Source organism: Trichechus manatus, unplaced genomic scaffold (assembly GCF_000243295.1).
Source record: "Trichechus manatus latirostris isolate Lorelei unplaced genomic scaffold, TriManLat1.0 scaffold00100, whole genome shotgun sequence".
Taxonomy (NCBI): Eukaryota; Metazoa; Chordata; class Mammalia; order Sirenia; family Trichechidae; genus Trichechus; species Trichechus manatus.
In genome coordinates, this window is record NW_004444036.1 from 1,546,706 (window position 1) to 1,565,598 (window position 18,893).

General features: G+C 45.2%; 1 protein-coding gene across 1 annotated transcript in view; it reads left to right on the plus strand.

Annotated features, from left to right (window-relative positions):
* NHS (NHS actin remodeling regulator) overlaps positions 1–18,893 on the plus strand; it is a 388,389-nt gene that overhangs the window by 325,915 nt on the left and 43,581 nt on the right. The window contains exon 5 of the mRNA XM_012557402.1: positions 18,367–18,519. Coding sequence (XP_012412856.1) covers positions 18,367–18,519 — 153 coding nt within the window. The remainder of the gene's footprint in view (positions 1–18,366; positions 18,520–18,893) is intronic.

Here is an 18,893-nt window from a genome sequence, read left to right on the forward strand (position 1 = left end):
AGAGAGGTCAAAGCACCCACTGGCACACGGTATCACAGTGGTGCAAGCAGAAGCCCGCTTCAGTGAGCAGACAAGCTATCAAAACACTTGCCTAAGAAGAGCCAACCTCAGACTGCACTCTGGACATTCGAGCTGAGAGGATGGGACCTAAAGGCAGGAAAAGCTGACTAAAAGTATAAAGTTAAACGGAACCATGCTCTAGGCTGAGTAGGGGCTAAATGAGAAGCAATGGCAATGCTACAGTGAGTTCAGTGAATTAGTTCGTGTAATGCCAACTGCAATAACAAATAAACCCCACCATCTCAGCGGCTTAAAAACATTCAGGTTTATTCTTCACTTGCATAATGTCCCAAATGGGTTTTTCTCCAAGCCAGAATTCAAGGCTCCAGGCTCCTTCCATTTTATGAATCTACCATCTTCCATAAATGGCTTCTAAGGTCACCATACTCGTCTTTGTCAAGAATGTGAAGGAGAATGTGTGGGAGGATTTTATGGGATAGGTGGGATGTGGTCCACATCACTTCCACTTACATTCCACAGACTGGAACTCAACATATGGCCACAACTAGCTGCAAGGGAGGCTGGGAAATGTGGAATAGCTGTGTGCTCAGGAAGAGAGGAAATGGCTTTGGTGACCAACTAGGCCAGACTGCCACACTGAGCTAGAGGAAGAGGTCATGCCAAGAGAGGTCAGCTCCATGCGGACAGGGGCCTTCTCCTTCTCCTTTACCTTGGTCGCTGGTGTCTAGTTCAGAATCTCAGGCCTTCCTGGTCATTAGGTCTCCATTGTTATTCCTTGGTGCTGTGCCTCCCACTAGCCGAGCTCTCTTTCACATCTCCCTGTTTTATTTCATCCAAGTGCTTATTAATACCTGATTACATCCTTCCTTTCAATCAGTTTACTTTTACTGGCCTTTTTCCTATCTGCATGTAAGCTGCTTGAGGGCAAGGACTGTGTCTATCACGTCCACCACTGTATCCTCAGTGCTTAGCACAGTCCCTGGCACATGGTAGGTCCTTAATAACTAATTGTTCAATGAATGAATGGCTGCATGGAGGTGGAACTTGCATTGGGTATTAAACAGAATCTGGGAGGAGAGATCAGGGAAAGGGAGATAGATTAAAAGCAGACAAAAAAGGCCACAAGATGTATAGATGGAATCATTTAGGGAGTTGAGACACATCCATTCAATGCACATGCCTGAACACCTATAACATGTAGGTCAGTGTTCCAGACCATTGCTTAGCTGGAGGATGCAAAATATACACAAGAAAGCCCATTTCTATCCTCATACAGCTTGTCTCAAGCCCCACTTTGGTTGGAATTAAGACACTCCCCTTTGTGTAGCACATTAGGCCCAAGATCCTCATCCCAGCCACCAAGGCCCTCCACTGAATGACTTCAGTCTTCCTTTCAGGGATGACCACAGTATCCTCATACACATATCTGCTCTTTGTGGGGCAGTGGAGTGGGGTAGAAAGAACCCGGGCTTTGGAATTAGCGGTACTTGCTTCAAGTCCTGTCTCTAGTGCTTATAATCTTTGGGCCCTTGGGTAAATTTCTTAACCTCTCTGTGCCTATTCAGTAAATTGGAGATAATAAAATGTGCCTCATGGGTTTACTGTGGGTCCCAAATAAGATTACCTATCAAGAGCCTAACTCAGTGCCTGGTCCATATATATATATATATATATATATATATATATACTCAGTAAGTGGTGTTTGTCTTCTTCCTTCATGTCTCCCTAACTTGCCCCTGTCTGCCTCACACAGCTCCTGGTCCAGCCACAGTAAATTACTCCTAGGTTCCTGTACTCCCAGGCTCTTTCTAACCTTTGTATTAGGTTGACCCATAAGAAATTGACGCCATTCAATTTTTTTTTACCTCAAAAATGGGAATTTCATATGGTTCAACCTCAGCTTTAGCATATGCTGCTCTCTCCCAGCATTTGCCCTGTCAGTACTATCCATGCATCATCCCTCCTCCTACTTCAATGTTACATCTTCCCTGCACCCCTCACCTACACAGAGGGCACTTCTTTTGAGCCTGGGTGGCAGGCACTCTGCTTCTCTCAGGCTGCTCACTTGATCCCACCTTGGATTATGATCTAATCTGTCTAATGTGGCTACCAGGTTGTAAATTCCTTGAGGGTACCAATGGTGTTTCAGTTCTCCTTAAAGTACCTCTGCACAGTACCTTGAACACAATAATAGTTGACAAATAGGTGACACATTTTCTTTCCCAGCCCCAAATCTGATAGATAGGGGCTGTGGTACCCTCAGTGGGATTGGGGTCAGGCTCTGCTAGTGAGCCTCTGAACCATGCCAGCCAGCACTGGGGCCTGAGGCCCTTGTTCTCTAATGCGACCCCTTAGAATCAGTTGCCTGCTATAACGTTTTCCTCTCTTCTTCACTCACCTCTGCCTGCCTTCAACCTGACAGGAATGCCTTGAACCTAGACGGGAGAAATAGGGTGTCATTTATCTGTTTGGAAAGATCATCAAGGTTTTGGATCCTCATCTGCTTATTTAAGAGCTATAAAGTTGAGCCATATGAAATTGCCAATATCCAATCATCTCTGACCTACAAAAATGTCAGTTTCATATGGTGCAGCCTAGTGTTTCATGGCATTTGGGCTCATTCATAGTCATTTAGGGATGAAGTCTGATTCCCATGTGTGGTCCACTCAGCCAAATCCTTGGTAGAGAAATCCCCATAGAAGCTATTCGTAGCTTCTGATGGGCCTGTGGTCTTTGGTAGATCCTGCCATTGCTTGTGGTGTTTCCATCAGAGGCTCTGGGTTCAAGAAGGCCAGTTCAATTTCCTTTTCCCTGCAGGTGGCAACATATGTGTTTGATCTCTAGGATAAATGCCAAGACCTCCAGGCTCGAGATTTCAAGTTTTCTGGAGATCAAAGACTCTCCTCATGACTGTGTGGGCTTCCCTGTGCTGTTACACAACAGAGCCAAGCCAGCTTCTTAGAGGACCAGTGGTAGAGTTCACAAGAGAGATGGAGGGAAGTGGAGGAACTCCTAGTTTTCTAAATATTGTAGTACATGGGGCAGGTGAGTGTGAAGGGCAAGAAGGCTTATATGTTTTTCTCCAACAAACTGTAAATAAAGAATACAGGAACTCTAGGTGGATTTTAGTTATTTATGAACTAGATCCACTGGCATGGAGCCTCTCATAGTGTTCTCATTTTATGTACCCAAAGGACTACGCAGGACCTTAGCAATCAGTCTATTCAACACCTTCAGTCATGTCATGTGACTTTAAAACAAAGTACACTTTACTGTACATTTCTAGTAGAAAATATCCTAAAGACAAAAGAAAAACCAAAAGAAGTCTAAAACTGAGTTCAGTTGTTGTAGTCATTTTGAAACTATTCAAATAAGTAATTATGTTACTGTCATTAGGAACCAAGATATTCAGCATAAGAGAAACAAGATCAAATATAAAATCAAAGAAGTTAAAGCAAAACCTATAATCTTATCTTTGAATTGGAAATAGCAGTTGGAACTGATGATCTATTTTCACCTTCTAAAACTCTTCTAGCTCTGTCTACTGAGAAAGCCTAGAATCAATGACAACCTAGTAATAATGGATACCCCTAGTGTGCAGATTGTGGTCTCTAAAGCCTGTTTTTCTCTGGGAGGAACCAGGGCTTCTTGGAGAAAGGGCTGATTCCAGGTCTGGGGCAGGAAATGTACACAATGAACTGGGATGTCCAATCATGCCTGAAACTCCCACAGGGGAGGAAACAGTGACTTGAATGCCACAACGGAGGCAGGACCTGGGAATAGCCAGGGTGCCTGGTCCATGCCCCTGCAGGATGCGGACTTAGCTCAGGCAGGCCTCCAGCCACGGCCCTCCCAGCTAATGTTCCAACCAGGATCCAGAGCTGTCTGACCAGGATTCTTCACTGCCACACTTGGTGGGTATTGACAACAAATCCATTTTAAGCCACTTTCATGTTGGAGAACTTTAAAAATTAGCCTACCACACAATCAAGAAATCCCAATTTGAAATGCACGTTTGTGTGCTGTGAGGGTTACATTCCTAAAACCCCCAAGACTGCCGGTGCCCTGCCTGTATTTCCTCACTCTTATCACTTCAGTGCACAGCAGCATGACTCACATCTTCCAGTACCTGCATTTGTTGCCTGAGGGCTTTCTCTGGCCACAGAGCCTGCTCTTCTAGAAGTATCAGGGAAATATGGCACCTCATGCCTCAGCAGCCCTCAACCAATGGCTGATGGGGTGTGGCAGATAAGTATCCCAACTCCCTCTAAGGTGTGTGTTCTACACTGGCTCTCAATGAGATCCAGCCCCACTTGCCCCCGGTGATAACATGCTCATTAGCATGTCCATGGAAGCAGCAGTCAAGAAATCAAATGATGCACTGCACTGGGCAAAATTGTCACTCTGATCTCTAAAGTGCGCCCTGACCCAAGCCATGGTCTTGTCAATTGCCTCACATACATGTGAAAGCTAATGAGAAAGGAAGACAGGAGAATTGATGCATTTGAATTGTGGTGTTGGCCAAGAATACTGAAGATACCATAGACTTCCAAAAGAACAAACAAATCAGTCTTAGAAGAAATACAACCAGAATGCTCCTTAGAAGCGAGGACGGCAAGACTTCGGCTTAGTTACTTTGGACGCGTCATCATGGAAAGACCAATCACTCAGCAAAACTGAGGGAAACCCTCAATGAGATGGACTGACACAATAGCCGCAACAATGGACTCAAACATACCAACGATCATGAAGATGGCACAAGACCAGGCAACGTTTTGTTCTGTTATACACAGAGTTGTCATTAGTCAGAGCCAACGCGACAGCAACTAACAACAACAAAACCAAACCCGTTGCCGTTGAGTTGATTCCGACTCGTGGTGACCCCACAGGACAGAGTAGAACTGCCCCATAGGGTTTACCAAGGAGTGCCTGGTGGATTCGAACTGCCGACCTTTTGGTTAGCAGCCATAGCTCTTAACCACTACGCCTCCAGAGTTTCCAAACAACAACAAACCGCCTTCCCTTTCTCACTTCCCCACTCCTCCTACTGGTAACTTCCTAGCATCACCTCCTAAATAAACTATTTGCACCGGAGTTTTTGCCTCAGTGCACCCAACCCCTTCTTTGGAGTCTCTGAGGCTGCCTTCCGTGGGCAGATGGAAAGGGAAAACACCACTGCCCACAGAAAGCAGGCCTCACTCAGCATCACTGCAGGCTCAGCTAGACTCGGGCTAACAGAGGCACAGGAGAAGCTATCTTTTCTGACTCTAGCTTCAACATGTCGTGCATTAAGTATTCCCCACTCACCTAGCTCATGCTGTGTGCCTTTTAGAGAAATCATAGAACTCATTATAAATATCTAGGCTTTTGGGGTAGAAAGGTCCTTGGAAAAGAATACCTTTTGGCTCATAAGCTCATGTATTTATAGCTTTTTTGTTGGCCCAATAAAGGGCATCACTTCTCCTCTACCTATGAAGATACTAATTAGCAAGTAATAATTCTCAGTAAGTGCAGTACAGGTGGTACACAGGACCTTTTGTAAGTATTTAAAAAATTTTCCATCGTCGCTGATGATCTCTAAGTAAATTTTAAGAGAATAACCTCTACCTAGGAGAAGATATGTATTAGCATATATAATTGGATTTCACATACCTTACTGCTTCACAATTTAACAAAACCAAAGGCATCTGTCCAAGAGGACCAAAGAGGCTCCAGGCACCATATTGGAAAGCAGAACCCATTTCTTCTTACATCCAGTGGCTTTGTGCATTATTTCCTGAATAGAAAGGTGATTTTCATATGCCTTTTTTTCTAACCTACCCCTCCCACTGCAGCTCCACTTTCTTCCCCGGAATGCCATAGGTGCCCATGTTTATGACATCACATCTATAGTTTGAGCAGGAGTGAAGGAACAGTAAAACACCATAGCCATCTTGTGGGCAGAATGCCTATCTTCCTCTCTAGTTTTCCACAAAGGGAGCCTGCTTTCAAGGAACCAAGCAAGAGTGCTCAAGGATGGTACTCACAGTCTTTCCTGTAATCAGCCGCATCTAATCCTTAGCAAATAATGAAAGCATACTGGTGACATTCACAAAGGGGTTTTATTTTTAACCCCTTTTCTGAATCTTGGGAGTATTTCTTAACTATCTCCATCTAGCTCTCCTGAAAAATCAAATTTCTTCTTTCTCATCAGTATTATTACCTTTTCTCTACATTGATCTGTTTGCAAACAGGTCTCTTTACGGAGTGTGGGGCTGATTAAGCAAGGGGTGAGCCAAGCTCCCACTCTTCCTATTCTGGTTGAAGCTGAGGCATGAAAGCCTTGAAAAGTAGTGCGCACTTTTCTGACTTGGTGATGGGCTGGTCACTGCCAGCCCAGGTGGCTGGAGAACAAGCACTTTACCACTAAGAGCATCAGGGCCCCTCTGGCAAAGCTAACCCTGGAGGTAATCTAATGATTTCTAAGTTTGAACCAAATAAGATTGTTTTCATAGGTCAAATGGTTGACTATCAGCAGTTTAAGATGGTTCAATCTAACACCTGCCTTGTAGTCTTGGTCACCTTGTAGTCTTGGTCTCTTGTTCTTTAAACTACTGCTGCTCAATATGTGGTCTGCTGATTGGGAGCATCAGCATCCCCTGGACCGTGTTAGTAATGCACACTCTCAGGCCTGACCCCAGACCTTCCAAAGCAGAATCTCTGGGAGTGGGCAGGAGTCTGTGTTTTAACAAGCTCTCCGGGTGATTCTCACACGTGCTCGAGTTTGAGCTTTAAACTGTGATGTTATTATTTAGGTCTGCATTTGAGGGCAGCCTTCTCAGTTTTCCTGATGGTGCAGTTTGTGCCCCCACAGCCGCGCATACAGTGAATGTTCCTTGTTAATGATAAGAACAAATATTTCCACCAGCATTGTTGAGCCAGGAAGGTACATTTTTAAAGAATATCTATGAATCCTTTACTTATTATGTACAATCTATGAATATGATGGCTTAAGGCAGTCTGATGATTTCTCTCTTTGCCAAGCACCTGCCGCCTTAGTGGCTGGTTCTTTTAAAAGGGTAGATACCTTGCTGATATATATCCAAGTACTGGGCCACAGGGACATCTGAGATGCCAGTCATCTGTCCACCCATGGGTTAGAGAAGCTCCAGGGAGCTGTCCTCTAGGGTTAGCAGTGCTGTGACGGCCTCTGCTGTGAGCTGGCCGGTGAAAGGAGAGTCTCCTTCATGCTGAGGACAGCAAAATTCCCAGCCCAGCCAACAACACATTCACAATCACATGAAGAATGCAGCCCAGAGAAAGTTTTTTGAAGAGAGATGTTCACTGCGGTGTGTTTTATACACTGGAGCTAACCTAATGTTCAATGATGGGAGAATAAATAAATAAACCACGTATATCTATGTAACAGACTATGATATGGACATTAATAAATAATGTTTAAGAAGAATGATATGAAGAGTGTTGATCCACAAGGGAAAATGCTTTCATTTCTTAAAAGCAGCATACCAAGAGGGTATATATGCTATATCTCAACTATAGAAAAATGCACCAGAAGAAAACTGCTTGGAAATATGCCAGCAAGCTAATAGTGGACTCAGGTGATAGGATCACGAGTGGCTTTCTTTTGCTCTTTTAGATATTTTTGAACTTTCCACAAAATGTTACTTTTTAAAATGCAGGTAGGAGGTGAAACCTTAGAAAATTTTTATGTTACATTAAAGGACTGTGTGTTTTAATCTTTGTAGCCCTTTTCACTTAATACACAGTAGGTATTTAATAAATGCTTGAATGAATGAAAGAGTGAATGAATGAATACTTGGATGACAGGAACTCTGTCTTAGACATCTGTGTGTCCCTGGTTCCTAGCCCAGAGCTTTGCAAAAGTTGCTGCTCAATAAAAGTGGGTGGCTGTGAATGAGTATCAGACTCCTAAGGCTGTTAGACATGTCAGCTTTCTCTAGTAAATGTTCCTGCTTAAAATCCAAGTTTGTACTAAACCAGTGTTGCCTATAAGTTAGAGGGTTTTCTAAAATATCTGTAGGTCTTCGAGAGTGTACCATCTCTCTAGGCTCAGATCCTTCCCTACTTGCTTTCCCCACCCCTTCAACTTTTCCAATCCAAATTTCTTCTGTTGTAATTCTGTGGATAAATAAAACCCATAGTTGGTGCAAAGCCTGACTTGAGCTATTTATGCAAATTTCATTTCCCTGCCAAACTTTACCAGAGTCATTAACAAGCGCGAAAGCAATCAAACACATTTCCTATAAGCCTTTCCTTGGGACAGTGCCTAGTATTGCTAGGGATATAAAGAAGTTTAAAACATTGTTCCTCTTGTCAGGGCTCTCTGGATGTGGTTATAGAGCTAAGGTATATGTACATGGCAAGGTAGTTAGCAATCTGAGGTGGTCCACAATGGGTGCAAACAAGTGTGTGCCACATTAACTCGGAGGGTGGCCTGGGGTGGGGGCTGGGGGTTGTCGGAGATGGGCCTTGGAGAACCGACAGATGGCAAGTGGTGGAGGCTTTCTAGGTACAAAAGCCAACCAGAGTAACTAAACTGAGCTCTTCTTGTCCTCCAGACCAATTCTCTTCTGGGTTGCTTAGTCTGTGAAGCTCAATGTGGAAGGGACAGAATACAGGGGAGGAAAGGAGCCCAGATATTTCATATATTCAATACCAGGGTGTTACCCGGCTTTGTATCTTTAATAGGAAAGGAGAAAAGGGAGTGTGTTTTTTTCATTGCTGTAACAAAGGTTTTCCATCAACATCATTTTTTCATGATGACATGGACACTCTACGCCTCAAAGTGGCTCATGGTTTTTCCTGGGGAACTGGGCAGGACCCTCCCTTGCAGCCATAGTACCCCCAGAGAAGCTCTCGGCAGGTATGTACTTCAAGCACCCAGAATTCTGTGACTGGGTTATTCCCAGCATTTGCTCCCTGGGCTGAAGTGGTTCTGGAATCCTAAAATAAAAATGACTGGTCTCTTAGAGATCAGGTGAGAAGTGGTTTTTGTCCTAAGGACAACCTGATCAACGGAACAGGTAGCAACTAATGACCGAGAGAGATGAAGGGTGTAGAAGCCAGGCTGATAATTGGCATGGGCAGAAGAGACTGCCAAGGGAAGCGCATGGACCCACAGAGACTTTGCGCCTCTGCTGAAAATCAGCTCTCTGATCTTGGATCAAATTCTTTCTCAGTTTCCTTATCAGCACATGAGAGGCGTAGCCTAAAACAGTTGCTTTCACAGTGTGTTGTTGACTGCTACCCACACTAAGAACGACAGATTTTTACATCACTACCCAGCATACACACGCATACATGTCTACAAATACATATACACGCACACACGTAACAGAAACAATAGCGTCACAAAACAATACTCGCTAAGTGCAATGCACTTTGCTATTTCCTAGTCTACTCTATTCCGCTTCATTGTTTGAAAAATGCTAGTCTTGACCTGCTAAATGGATTTCACAATACACTAACGGGTCATGCCCTGCAGTTTGAAAAAACACTGAGCTCCATAATTTCCAAGGTTCCTCGCAGCAGAAGAATCCAATGACTCTGCTAGATGCCTAAAGGAATTTTCTTGAAACAATAGCTGAGCTGTGACAGATGACTATGTGCTTATGTTCTCAAGGAAGTGCATGGTGTAGAACATGGCATCAGAATAACCTGAAGATAAACAAGTAAATTACAAATGACTTCGAAGGAGAATGTATAGTACTGCAACTCTGACAGTGGCTTAGAGTTAGGATCTCCAAGTCATTACACTGAATGCCCTAGTCCACTGATATCAGAGACTGGGGATGTCTGACCTGTCCGAGGGGTCACAGGCTCCCCACATGTGGGCAACCTCCTTCCCAGTTTCCAGACTGTAAGACCCCCAAAGCATAATCTCTAGTGGCCTCGTCTTTGTTTACATTTCAATCGCCAAGAAGATAGAAGAAATAAAGCAAAAAATGAAACTCAGAGAGCTCCAAACTTTCTTCCTGACCTTAGACCCCAATCCTGGCCTCTTGGTCTTCTTTCGTTCTCAGTCCAGGAAAGGGAACTAATATTTATTAAGTGTTGACATGCCAAGGACTTTATCATTTCAGTGAATCCTCAGAACCACTCTACGGAGGCACTATGATTCCCATTTTACAGAGGAAGCTACAGAGACCCAGGGAGCTCAGTCACTTGTTCTGGATTACACCGCTGCTAAGCAGCAGGACCTGATGTGAATGCATCCTCGTCTTTCTGATCCCAGAGCCCAGGGGCTTTCCACCAACCAATCCTGCCATAACGTGAACACAGAGTCTTTCTGGGTGGATGCCGCCACCCCACTTAATGTTGGTGACTGGTAGAAGGCAGAGACATCAAAAGTTGGAGCAAGACAGGAGTCACAGGTCTGAAAGTCCAAACCTCTCATTAGTAAAGATAGAACTTGGGTCCTGGAGGGAACCTGAGTCCTTGCACAAGGTCACATGGTGGCAGAACTGCGACGAAAACCGAGGCTTCTAGTAGTCTTTCCCAGGATGCTGGGCATTAATACAGCAACAACAGTGATAATAATAACAAACCAGTCCTCTGATATGTGGCATCATTTTGTTTTAGAAGTTGGAAAAAAATATTTCTATGGGAAAAAATATTCTAGATTCTTTTAGTGTGTACATAAATACACAGACACGTTCTCCTATTCTGTAGGTACCGGAAACTTGTCAGGCAGCCTCTAGATTTTTCTGCTGCTGAGGGGTCACCATTCCATGTGTTGTCCGTATTGGGGAACAAATTGGAAGTAACTGTGGTTCTACAGAAAAGGAAGTCCAGCAGGGAAGGTCTTTTAGGAGCTTGACTCTGGCTTTGTGCTGCTCCACAGGTGGCAGGGGTCTTAGTGGTCCTTGCTGTACCTGTACCCTACCCTGCTTTCTCTTCCAGGCTGCCAAGCAGAGTAGGCTGGTTTCCAAGGAAGGAAGGGAAGTGGGGAAGGAATGGTTGCACTTGGTGAAATCCCTTCCCCATCCTCCCAGCAGATCTGAGAACTTGGGCAGCAGCGACAGAGACTGAGGAGATTTCCATTTTCCTTACTAAGCTGCTAGCTGCTGAGGATTGGCTTTTGTGTAGCAAGGAGCAGGGGAGCCAACCAGCTACCTATCTGTGATACTATTTCAGATGTTCATTAATATATTAATGTGCAAATACACTCCTCACTGCTTTCTGTCACAGGGCATTAGAATGGATGGTTTGTGGAGGGATATCTTCTGGGCAAGAAAGCTGTGTGAGGGCGTGGGCTTGACAGGGAGCAGGGCAGGAGTATGCGGGTAAGTTTGTCCTGCAGGCACTCTAAGAACATTTTTACAAATTCCTTCTCTCTCCTGAAGGGGTAGGAATTCCATTTCTGAGTCACCTGGCACACTGTTTTGAATTTTTCACCACATGCATCATTCAAACTTTGATTTCAGCTGTCACCTTCCCCCTTTCAAATACAGGGTTGCTATGAGTTGGAATCGACTTGACAGCAACAGGTTTGGGTTTTGTTTTTGTTTTTTTTTTTGGTTTGGGAGAAGAAAGAAGGAGTGGCATGGACAGAGATGGCATGGAGAGAGAGCCAGTGGCAGGAGTGGAGGTGAGATCGAGGCTTTCTAGGAAGGAGGCTAAGAATAGGCATTGCACTCCTACGGGTAATAGAGCTCTAGGGGAGTGAGAAGGAGCCCTGGTGGTGCAGTGGTTAAGTGCTCGGCTGCTAACCAAAAGGTTGGTGGTTCAAACCCACCCAGCAGCTCCATGGCAGAAAGACTTGGTGACCTGCTCCCGTAAAGATTACAGGCTAGAAAACCCTATGGAGCAGTTCTATTCTGTCACGTGGGGTTGCTATGAGTCAAAGTTGACTCAACGGCACCCAACAACAACAGATACTTTTTATGTGGCACACGGGCCTCCCATCAGCCTTAGTTTAAGCAAACTCACTTCAGTATTGATTTGGGCACAAGCAGTGGCTTGGAAGCCAAACAGGGTTTCTAATCCCAGATCTTCTCCTCACCAGGTGTATGACTTTGGAGATTTACTCTGAGCCTCCATTTCCTTAGCTATAAAATGGGAATAATACTTTTGTTTTTGGGTTGTGTAAGGTTGCCATGATATTATGAATATAATGCACTTAGCCTCTATAAGAGCTTAGAGTCTTGGAGGGAAGAAATGATATGCATACATAACCTTTTTCTTGCTGTAGAGGATAAAAATGAGAAGGGTAGCCCTATTTCCCATTGCATCCCCTTGCATTATCTGCCCCTTCTTTGGGGAGCAGTAACAGAGGGGAGGAGATGACAAGTACCAGGCAAGGCAAGCAACTAGCTCTAGGGAAATAAATAAAACAGTGGGAGGGTATGTTAGTTAGCAGCTTCAGACAACACCCATTTGTTTACCTTGCAGTGTCTGTGGGTCAGAAGCCTGAGTATAGGTTAGCTGGGCCCACCCACCAGGCTTAAATCAAGGTGTTGGCTGGGGCTGTGATGTCATCTGAGGCCTAGGGTCCTCTTCCAAGCTCATTGGTTGTTGGTGCCATTCCGTTCATTGAGGTTATAGGACTGAGGCCATCAGCTCCTAGATGCCGCCTACTGTTATCCACTGCATGGTCCTCTCCACGGCATGACAATTTGCTTTTTCTAGGCCAACAGGAGAGTGTTTCTGCTGCTTCTTGTCTCTTTTAAGTGCTCACCTGATTAGGCCAGACCCACCCAGGATAATAATTTCCCTTTTGATTAACTCAAAGTCAACTGAGTAGGAACCTCAAAATCTCTCTTGCCGTGTGACATAATTCACAGGTCCCACACACACGCAAGGGGAGGGCATTATACAGGGTGTGTACACAAGGAGGCAGGAATCTTGGGGGACATCTTAGAATTCTGCCTACCATAGAGGGGCCCTTGGATGGATCCAAATAAGCAGAGAAGAAATCTCCTTGCTTGTCCCCTGTGCCATTTTTATGAGAACAAACATGACTTGGGGTACTCAGCCTGCTAGCATGCAAAGCCTGAGTGTGGCTCAGCTACACTGAAATTGTTTAAAAGGGAAGAAAAGGGGGCACAGTGAACCCAAGGATGAGGGGCAGTCTTGCAGTGGCAGTGGTGCCACGAGTTTAGGAATGAGGGAGTTCAACTTTGGTTGAGCTGTTATTTTGGAAAAGGAATAGTTTTCATTTTAAGAAGGAAAATGAAATCGTTTTCCCTGGAAGAGCTCCATTAGTGCCTGTCTGTCTGCCTCCGGTGGACACGTAATACTAGTCAATGCTCTGTAACCAAAGGATGTAACTGAGGAGCAAAGGCCTTAAAGAGTTTTCCTTTCCTTCCCTGTCTAAGAGATAAACACTAGCGTGGCAACTGATGAGTGAAATGTTCACCTGCTAATGCATGGCAGAAATACGTTATAGCTGCTAAGCAGATCAAGAAAAAAGATTTTGGATGGGGAGAGGTGAGAATTCCTAGCCCTGAAGGCTGTCACTGTGGAAGCTGGGTCCTCCCAGGCACTATGACTAGGCTGCTGGCATTGGAACCCACGCGTCAGTCTTCGCACCTGGGAACCCACAGTCCTGAGCAGTGGGCAGGGTTTAGCAGCCCAGAAACTCAGCATTGGAAGGCCCAGTCAGCACAGCAGGAATGTGTTTAGGGCCCCAGCGAAGCAGGGGCACCAAAAAGAAATGCTTTCTTCAAATAACTTGATATAATATTTAATAATGAGGAAAGAGAATTTTGCTGCATTTCTTTATACTTATTTCATGATATGCTGATTTAGTCTTTAATTTGGAATTACCTATGACAGAAAGGCAGAGCTGGAGGACTGGGGCTATAATCTTGCAGTGGTTGGGGTCTCCCGAGTCTAGAGGTCTTAGCCCATCTCTAGGGAATCGTATAGAAGTGAGACAGGGAGCGTCTGCTGGAGGTCATCTCTCCCAATCCATGGCTTCCAGGTGCAATCACATCCAAGCCATCTTCTCACCAAACCAGAGAATATACACTCCCTGAGGGCAGGGATTCTTGTGTGTTTTGCTCTGTGTGGTGTCCCAGCACCTAGCACTGTACCTGGGTCATAAGAGCTACTTGGAAAATGAGCCATGGATGTTTCCATTTTTAGCAGTCTCTTCCCTGCTCCCATGTTGCTCATCTCCCATCACTCCCGCAAGCTCCTAAGGAGGCATCATCAGATCACATTTTATGTTTCTCAAACTTGCCTGATGATAAAAAATAATCTGGGGGCCATTCTTCAAATATACAGACTACTAGGCCTCTCTGCTGGAACTTCTGGTTGAAGAGGTCTGGGTTGGAGCCCAGGAATGGGTTTTTGACTAACATTTCTGATGAGTCTTTTCTTTAGATCAACACTGAGATAATGGGCAGGAGCTCAGTTCTTCCCCATACAGAGAGTGAGCATCCATGGCTACTTGACCTGGTTTCTGAGGATCTATCAAAAGTTAATACCCTGAGCTTCTGGTCAGCAGTGCTGAGGGTATGAGGGACTATAAGAGTCTTCTGGTTTACCCTGAGTCACCTGAGCCCAGACTGGCATCCTGGCTCCTGCCTTCCAGAAGGGATGGGCCTGGGGGAAGGCCGCTCAGAACCCCCTCTACTTCTGGGACTGCCCACTGAACTCTGCCCCCACTCCCTTTCCACCAGGCAAGCTTCCTGTTCTGTACCTTCTCCCAGCTGTCACTAGCACATGAATTCACGGTCACCTCTGTTGGGTTTGTTAATGACTTCTGCCCTGTTGGGTGTGAGCTGACCCCTCTGTCCAGGGAGAGGCGAACTCTTGTCAATTCCAGCCACTGAACCAGAGCATTCCTCTAAGGGTGGCTAAACAAAGCCTCTGTCTTCAGAACTCCCCCTACTTTACACACGAGAGAAGGGAAAGCTCTGATCCAGATATGACCCTCTCTTTCTACCCCACAGTCCTTTCTACCCTAAAGCCTCCCCGCCTAGTCTGAGGTCTGAAGAGGTTGCCTTCTGCCTCAGTGATTCCTCCTAGGCTCTCTTGCCCCCAGGATTCAGTGACGCCTGACTGATTCACTAAGCACATATGGTTTCCAAGGAGACGGTTGAGGTTATAGAGTAGTTCGAGAAAGAAAAATTGCTGTCTTTATTTCTTGTCTCCATGGACCCCTACCCAGGAAGATAATCCTGGAATTTCTAATTCTTGAGTTTGAAGTCTTCCTGGAGATTAAAATTCAGGGAAAATAAACCTAGGTCAAAGGGAATAATCTGCCCTGTAGTGGAAGATGAGAGAACATAACAGACCTGGGTGATGCAAATGGTTAAGTGCTCCGCACACATGGGATCGTCATGAGTCAGAATGGACTCGATGGCAACTAACAACAACAACAATATAGTTATTTGAGAGCTGTGCTGTCCAATATAATAGCTACTAGCTACATCTAGCTATTTAAATTTTTCATTTTAATCAATTAAAATTAAATAAAATAAGAAATTCAGTTCCCCATTCACTAGTGCTCAATAGCCAAAGTGGCTAGTGGCTACCGTATTGGACAGCACAGCTATAGAGCATTTCCATCATCTCAGAAAGTTCTACTGGACAGTGCTGTTTTACAGGCATGGGGCTTGCCCCTTGACCTTGTCCATGTGATGTTTCTTCAGCATCTTTGTCGTGAGCTATGTATTCTAAGACAAGACTCATTTACCCCTGGCTCTAGCGGTCCAGTCTGCCCACAGGGCTGCCACACATGGTTGTGAAAGCTTCACACACCCCTCCCAGTACCTTTGCACATGCACTTTCCTCAGCCCACAATGTCCATCTCTGATTCCTCCTTGAAAACTCCTATTCTTCCTTCAAGTTCCAGCATACAAGGTCACCTTCCTTGGGATACCTCCCCTGGTGCCCTCTGGGACTTGTTGTGTATCTGGGCTACCCAACTGATTATCAGGCCTGAACTTGATAACCATTATACGTGTATTCATTTTCTATTGCTGCTATAACAAAAATACCACAGACTTGTGGCTTAAAGCAACACAAATTTATTCTCTCACAGCTCTGGAGGCCAAAAGTCTGAAATCAATTTCACTGGGCTAAAGTCAAGGTGGTGGCAGGGCTGGCCTCTTCTAGGGGCTCTTTTCTTGCCTTTTCCAGCTTCCAGAGGCTGCCTACATCCCTTGGCTCATAGACTCCTTCCATCTTCAAAGCCAGCAGCCTAGCATCTTTAAATCTCTCTCTGTCCCTCTGCTTCCATTGTCACATGACCTTCTGTCTGACTCTAACTACTAGTATGTTCCTCCTATAGGACCATTGTGATTATATCAGGCCCAACCCAGATAATCTGGGATACTCTCCCCATCTTAAGATGTTTAATCACATCTCCAAAGTCCCTGTTGTCATATAAGGTAACATTCACAGGTTCTGGGGACTCAGACATGGATATTTTAGGGGGCTATTATTCAGCCAACCACAGTAAGTATGGCCTTTGTCACACTGTACTGTTAATATTTGTTTCTGTGTCCTCAAATTCAGGGACTGTATTGTAATCTTCTTGTTTCTTGGTACCTAACAATATGGTTAACACTGCACTCATTAGTGTCTAAATGGATGAATTATTTCACTTCAGGATACATGTGTATGGGCACCCCTTAGATATATGTGAGCTGAATCATAGAGTTATAAAGCTAAAGATCAAATCTGCATATCCTTCCAATTAGCCTAATGGTTTTCAACCGGGTACAATTTTGCCCCCAGGAGACATTTGCCAATGTCTGGAGACATTATTGGTTGTCACCAAATGCAGCTATGTGTTACTGATGTCTAGCTGGTAGAGGCCAGAGATACTGCTATACAATGCATAGGACAGCTCCCCACAACAAAAAATTACCCAGCCCAAAATGTCAAAAGTGCTGGGGTGGAGAAACCCTGGATTAGCACTACTGGCTTATGCGAAACTGCAGTGGGCAGGGGGTGAAATTTAGGCCAAAGGAGGCACCTGGGCCCTATTCAGGGGCCTGCCTGTCTGGATCACAATGGAAATATAGCTTCGTTTCTACTGGTAATTCTTGCAGTTATGATGCATTATTTTAGGAAAAAAAAAAAAACAAAAACAAACCACTACTGAAGGTTGCATTAAAAACCAAAACTCCAAATAACTGGTCACTAATGCAGTAGTCAGAGGGGGATGAATTATCAAAAGAATGCATTTTTTTTCCAGTTTTCTTTCTTCTATTCCCCTTCCACGAAATTATCCTCCCTTCTTTTCCATTTGTCATCCGGCTTTACCTATGGTGTATCATGTTCCATGTAAGGCTTCTCAGACTAAGTGAAATGGTAGATAAGCCTTCAAAATGAAAAGGGTAAGAAAGGAACCAAAGCCTGTTTGGGGCACAGGGGCAAACTGGTAGGCAGAGCACCCCAAAATCACACAATGGGAAAAAAGAGAAAGAGGCGATGAGACAGAGGAACAGGGTGGGTCTAGTTCCGCCGTCAACGTGGGTCTGGAGGGCAGAGCAGACTGGGCTGTTCTCACCCACCAGAGGCTGACAGGCTGCCATGGGGCTAATGAGTTCCTGTGTAGTAACCTCCCAAACAGAACCCTCCTGGTTTCTAAGAGCTGGCTTCCCTGAGATTTGATCTTAGGCGCCTGGAGTCACTTCTGTCCTAGGATGGTTTGGCTCACTGTGTCAATGAGACGACAACAGTAGGTGAAGTGCTGCACTTTGGGGGACGGAGGCTTTTCAGGTGATCTGAGGGCTCACACCCCTCTCCTCAGCAGCACTATCTGGGCTTCCCCTCCCTTAACACCCATCACCCCTGCAATGGTTGCTCCCCGGTGGGTGAAACCAGGGAAACTGAGGCAATGCTTTGAAAGATGGCAGGCAACTGAGTTGGGAGGTAGAAGGCAGAATAAGGATAAATACTGAGGTCAGGAGTCAAGGGCCACAAGAAACAGAGAAGGCAAGGAATGGGCTAATTCTGAGAGCCCACGGCCTGAAGACTGGAGCTAGGACAGCCCTTTGGACTTATCCCTGAAGCTTTTCTCTGCTTTCTTGGAAGGCAGGACCCCCACCCCCACCCCAAGCATGGTTAGCCAGGGGCTACTCCAGGTTGATGAGCTACCAGAGAAGGTGAGAAGTAAAAGTGGAGAGGAAGTTAGTGAGTCACAAAGCAGATGGCTGGTGTCCTAGGGTCTCCCACTTCTTGGCTCTGGGCAGATTATACTGTAAAGTTCAAACCTTCCTCCAGCCGGGACTTAGTTCTTAATGTGAATGCAGCAGCCTAAGCCACCCAGACTCCACTCCCACCTCACCCTAGAGTCTGCCAACAGCACAGCTTAAAGACACTAATGTATAACCCCCTATTTCTCTCTTTCTCTTGCAGCCGTCTCCAACCTGGACATCGAGAGTAAGCTGAGCGTGTACTACCGAGCACCATGGCACCAGCAGAGAAACATCTTCCTCCCGGCCACCAGGCCACCCTGCGTGGAGGAGCTCCACCGCCACGCCCGGCAGAGCCTGCAAGCCCTGCGCAGAGGTGACTGACCCCTGGCTGGGTGGGCTTTGCCAGAGGCTAGGAGAGAATTCAGAGGTGGTCTCCTCCAGAGGCTTCCTGTCACATCAGTCCCAACACTCCCCTTGTTATAGCAAGGACTTTTCCCTTTTCTACTTGGAAGTTAAAAATCATGGATAATATAACCTGCCTATATATAAACAATTATAAATAACGTTTACTTTAATATATTATTCTATTATAAACATATCTTGATATGTAAACATATTATATATTGTATATATTTATATATAAATTTAAAAAATCAAGCCTGTTGCCATGGAGTGGATTGTGACTCATAGTGACCCTATAGGACACAGTAGAACTGCCCCATAGGGTTTCCAAGGAGCAGCTGGTGG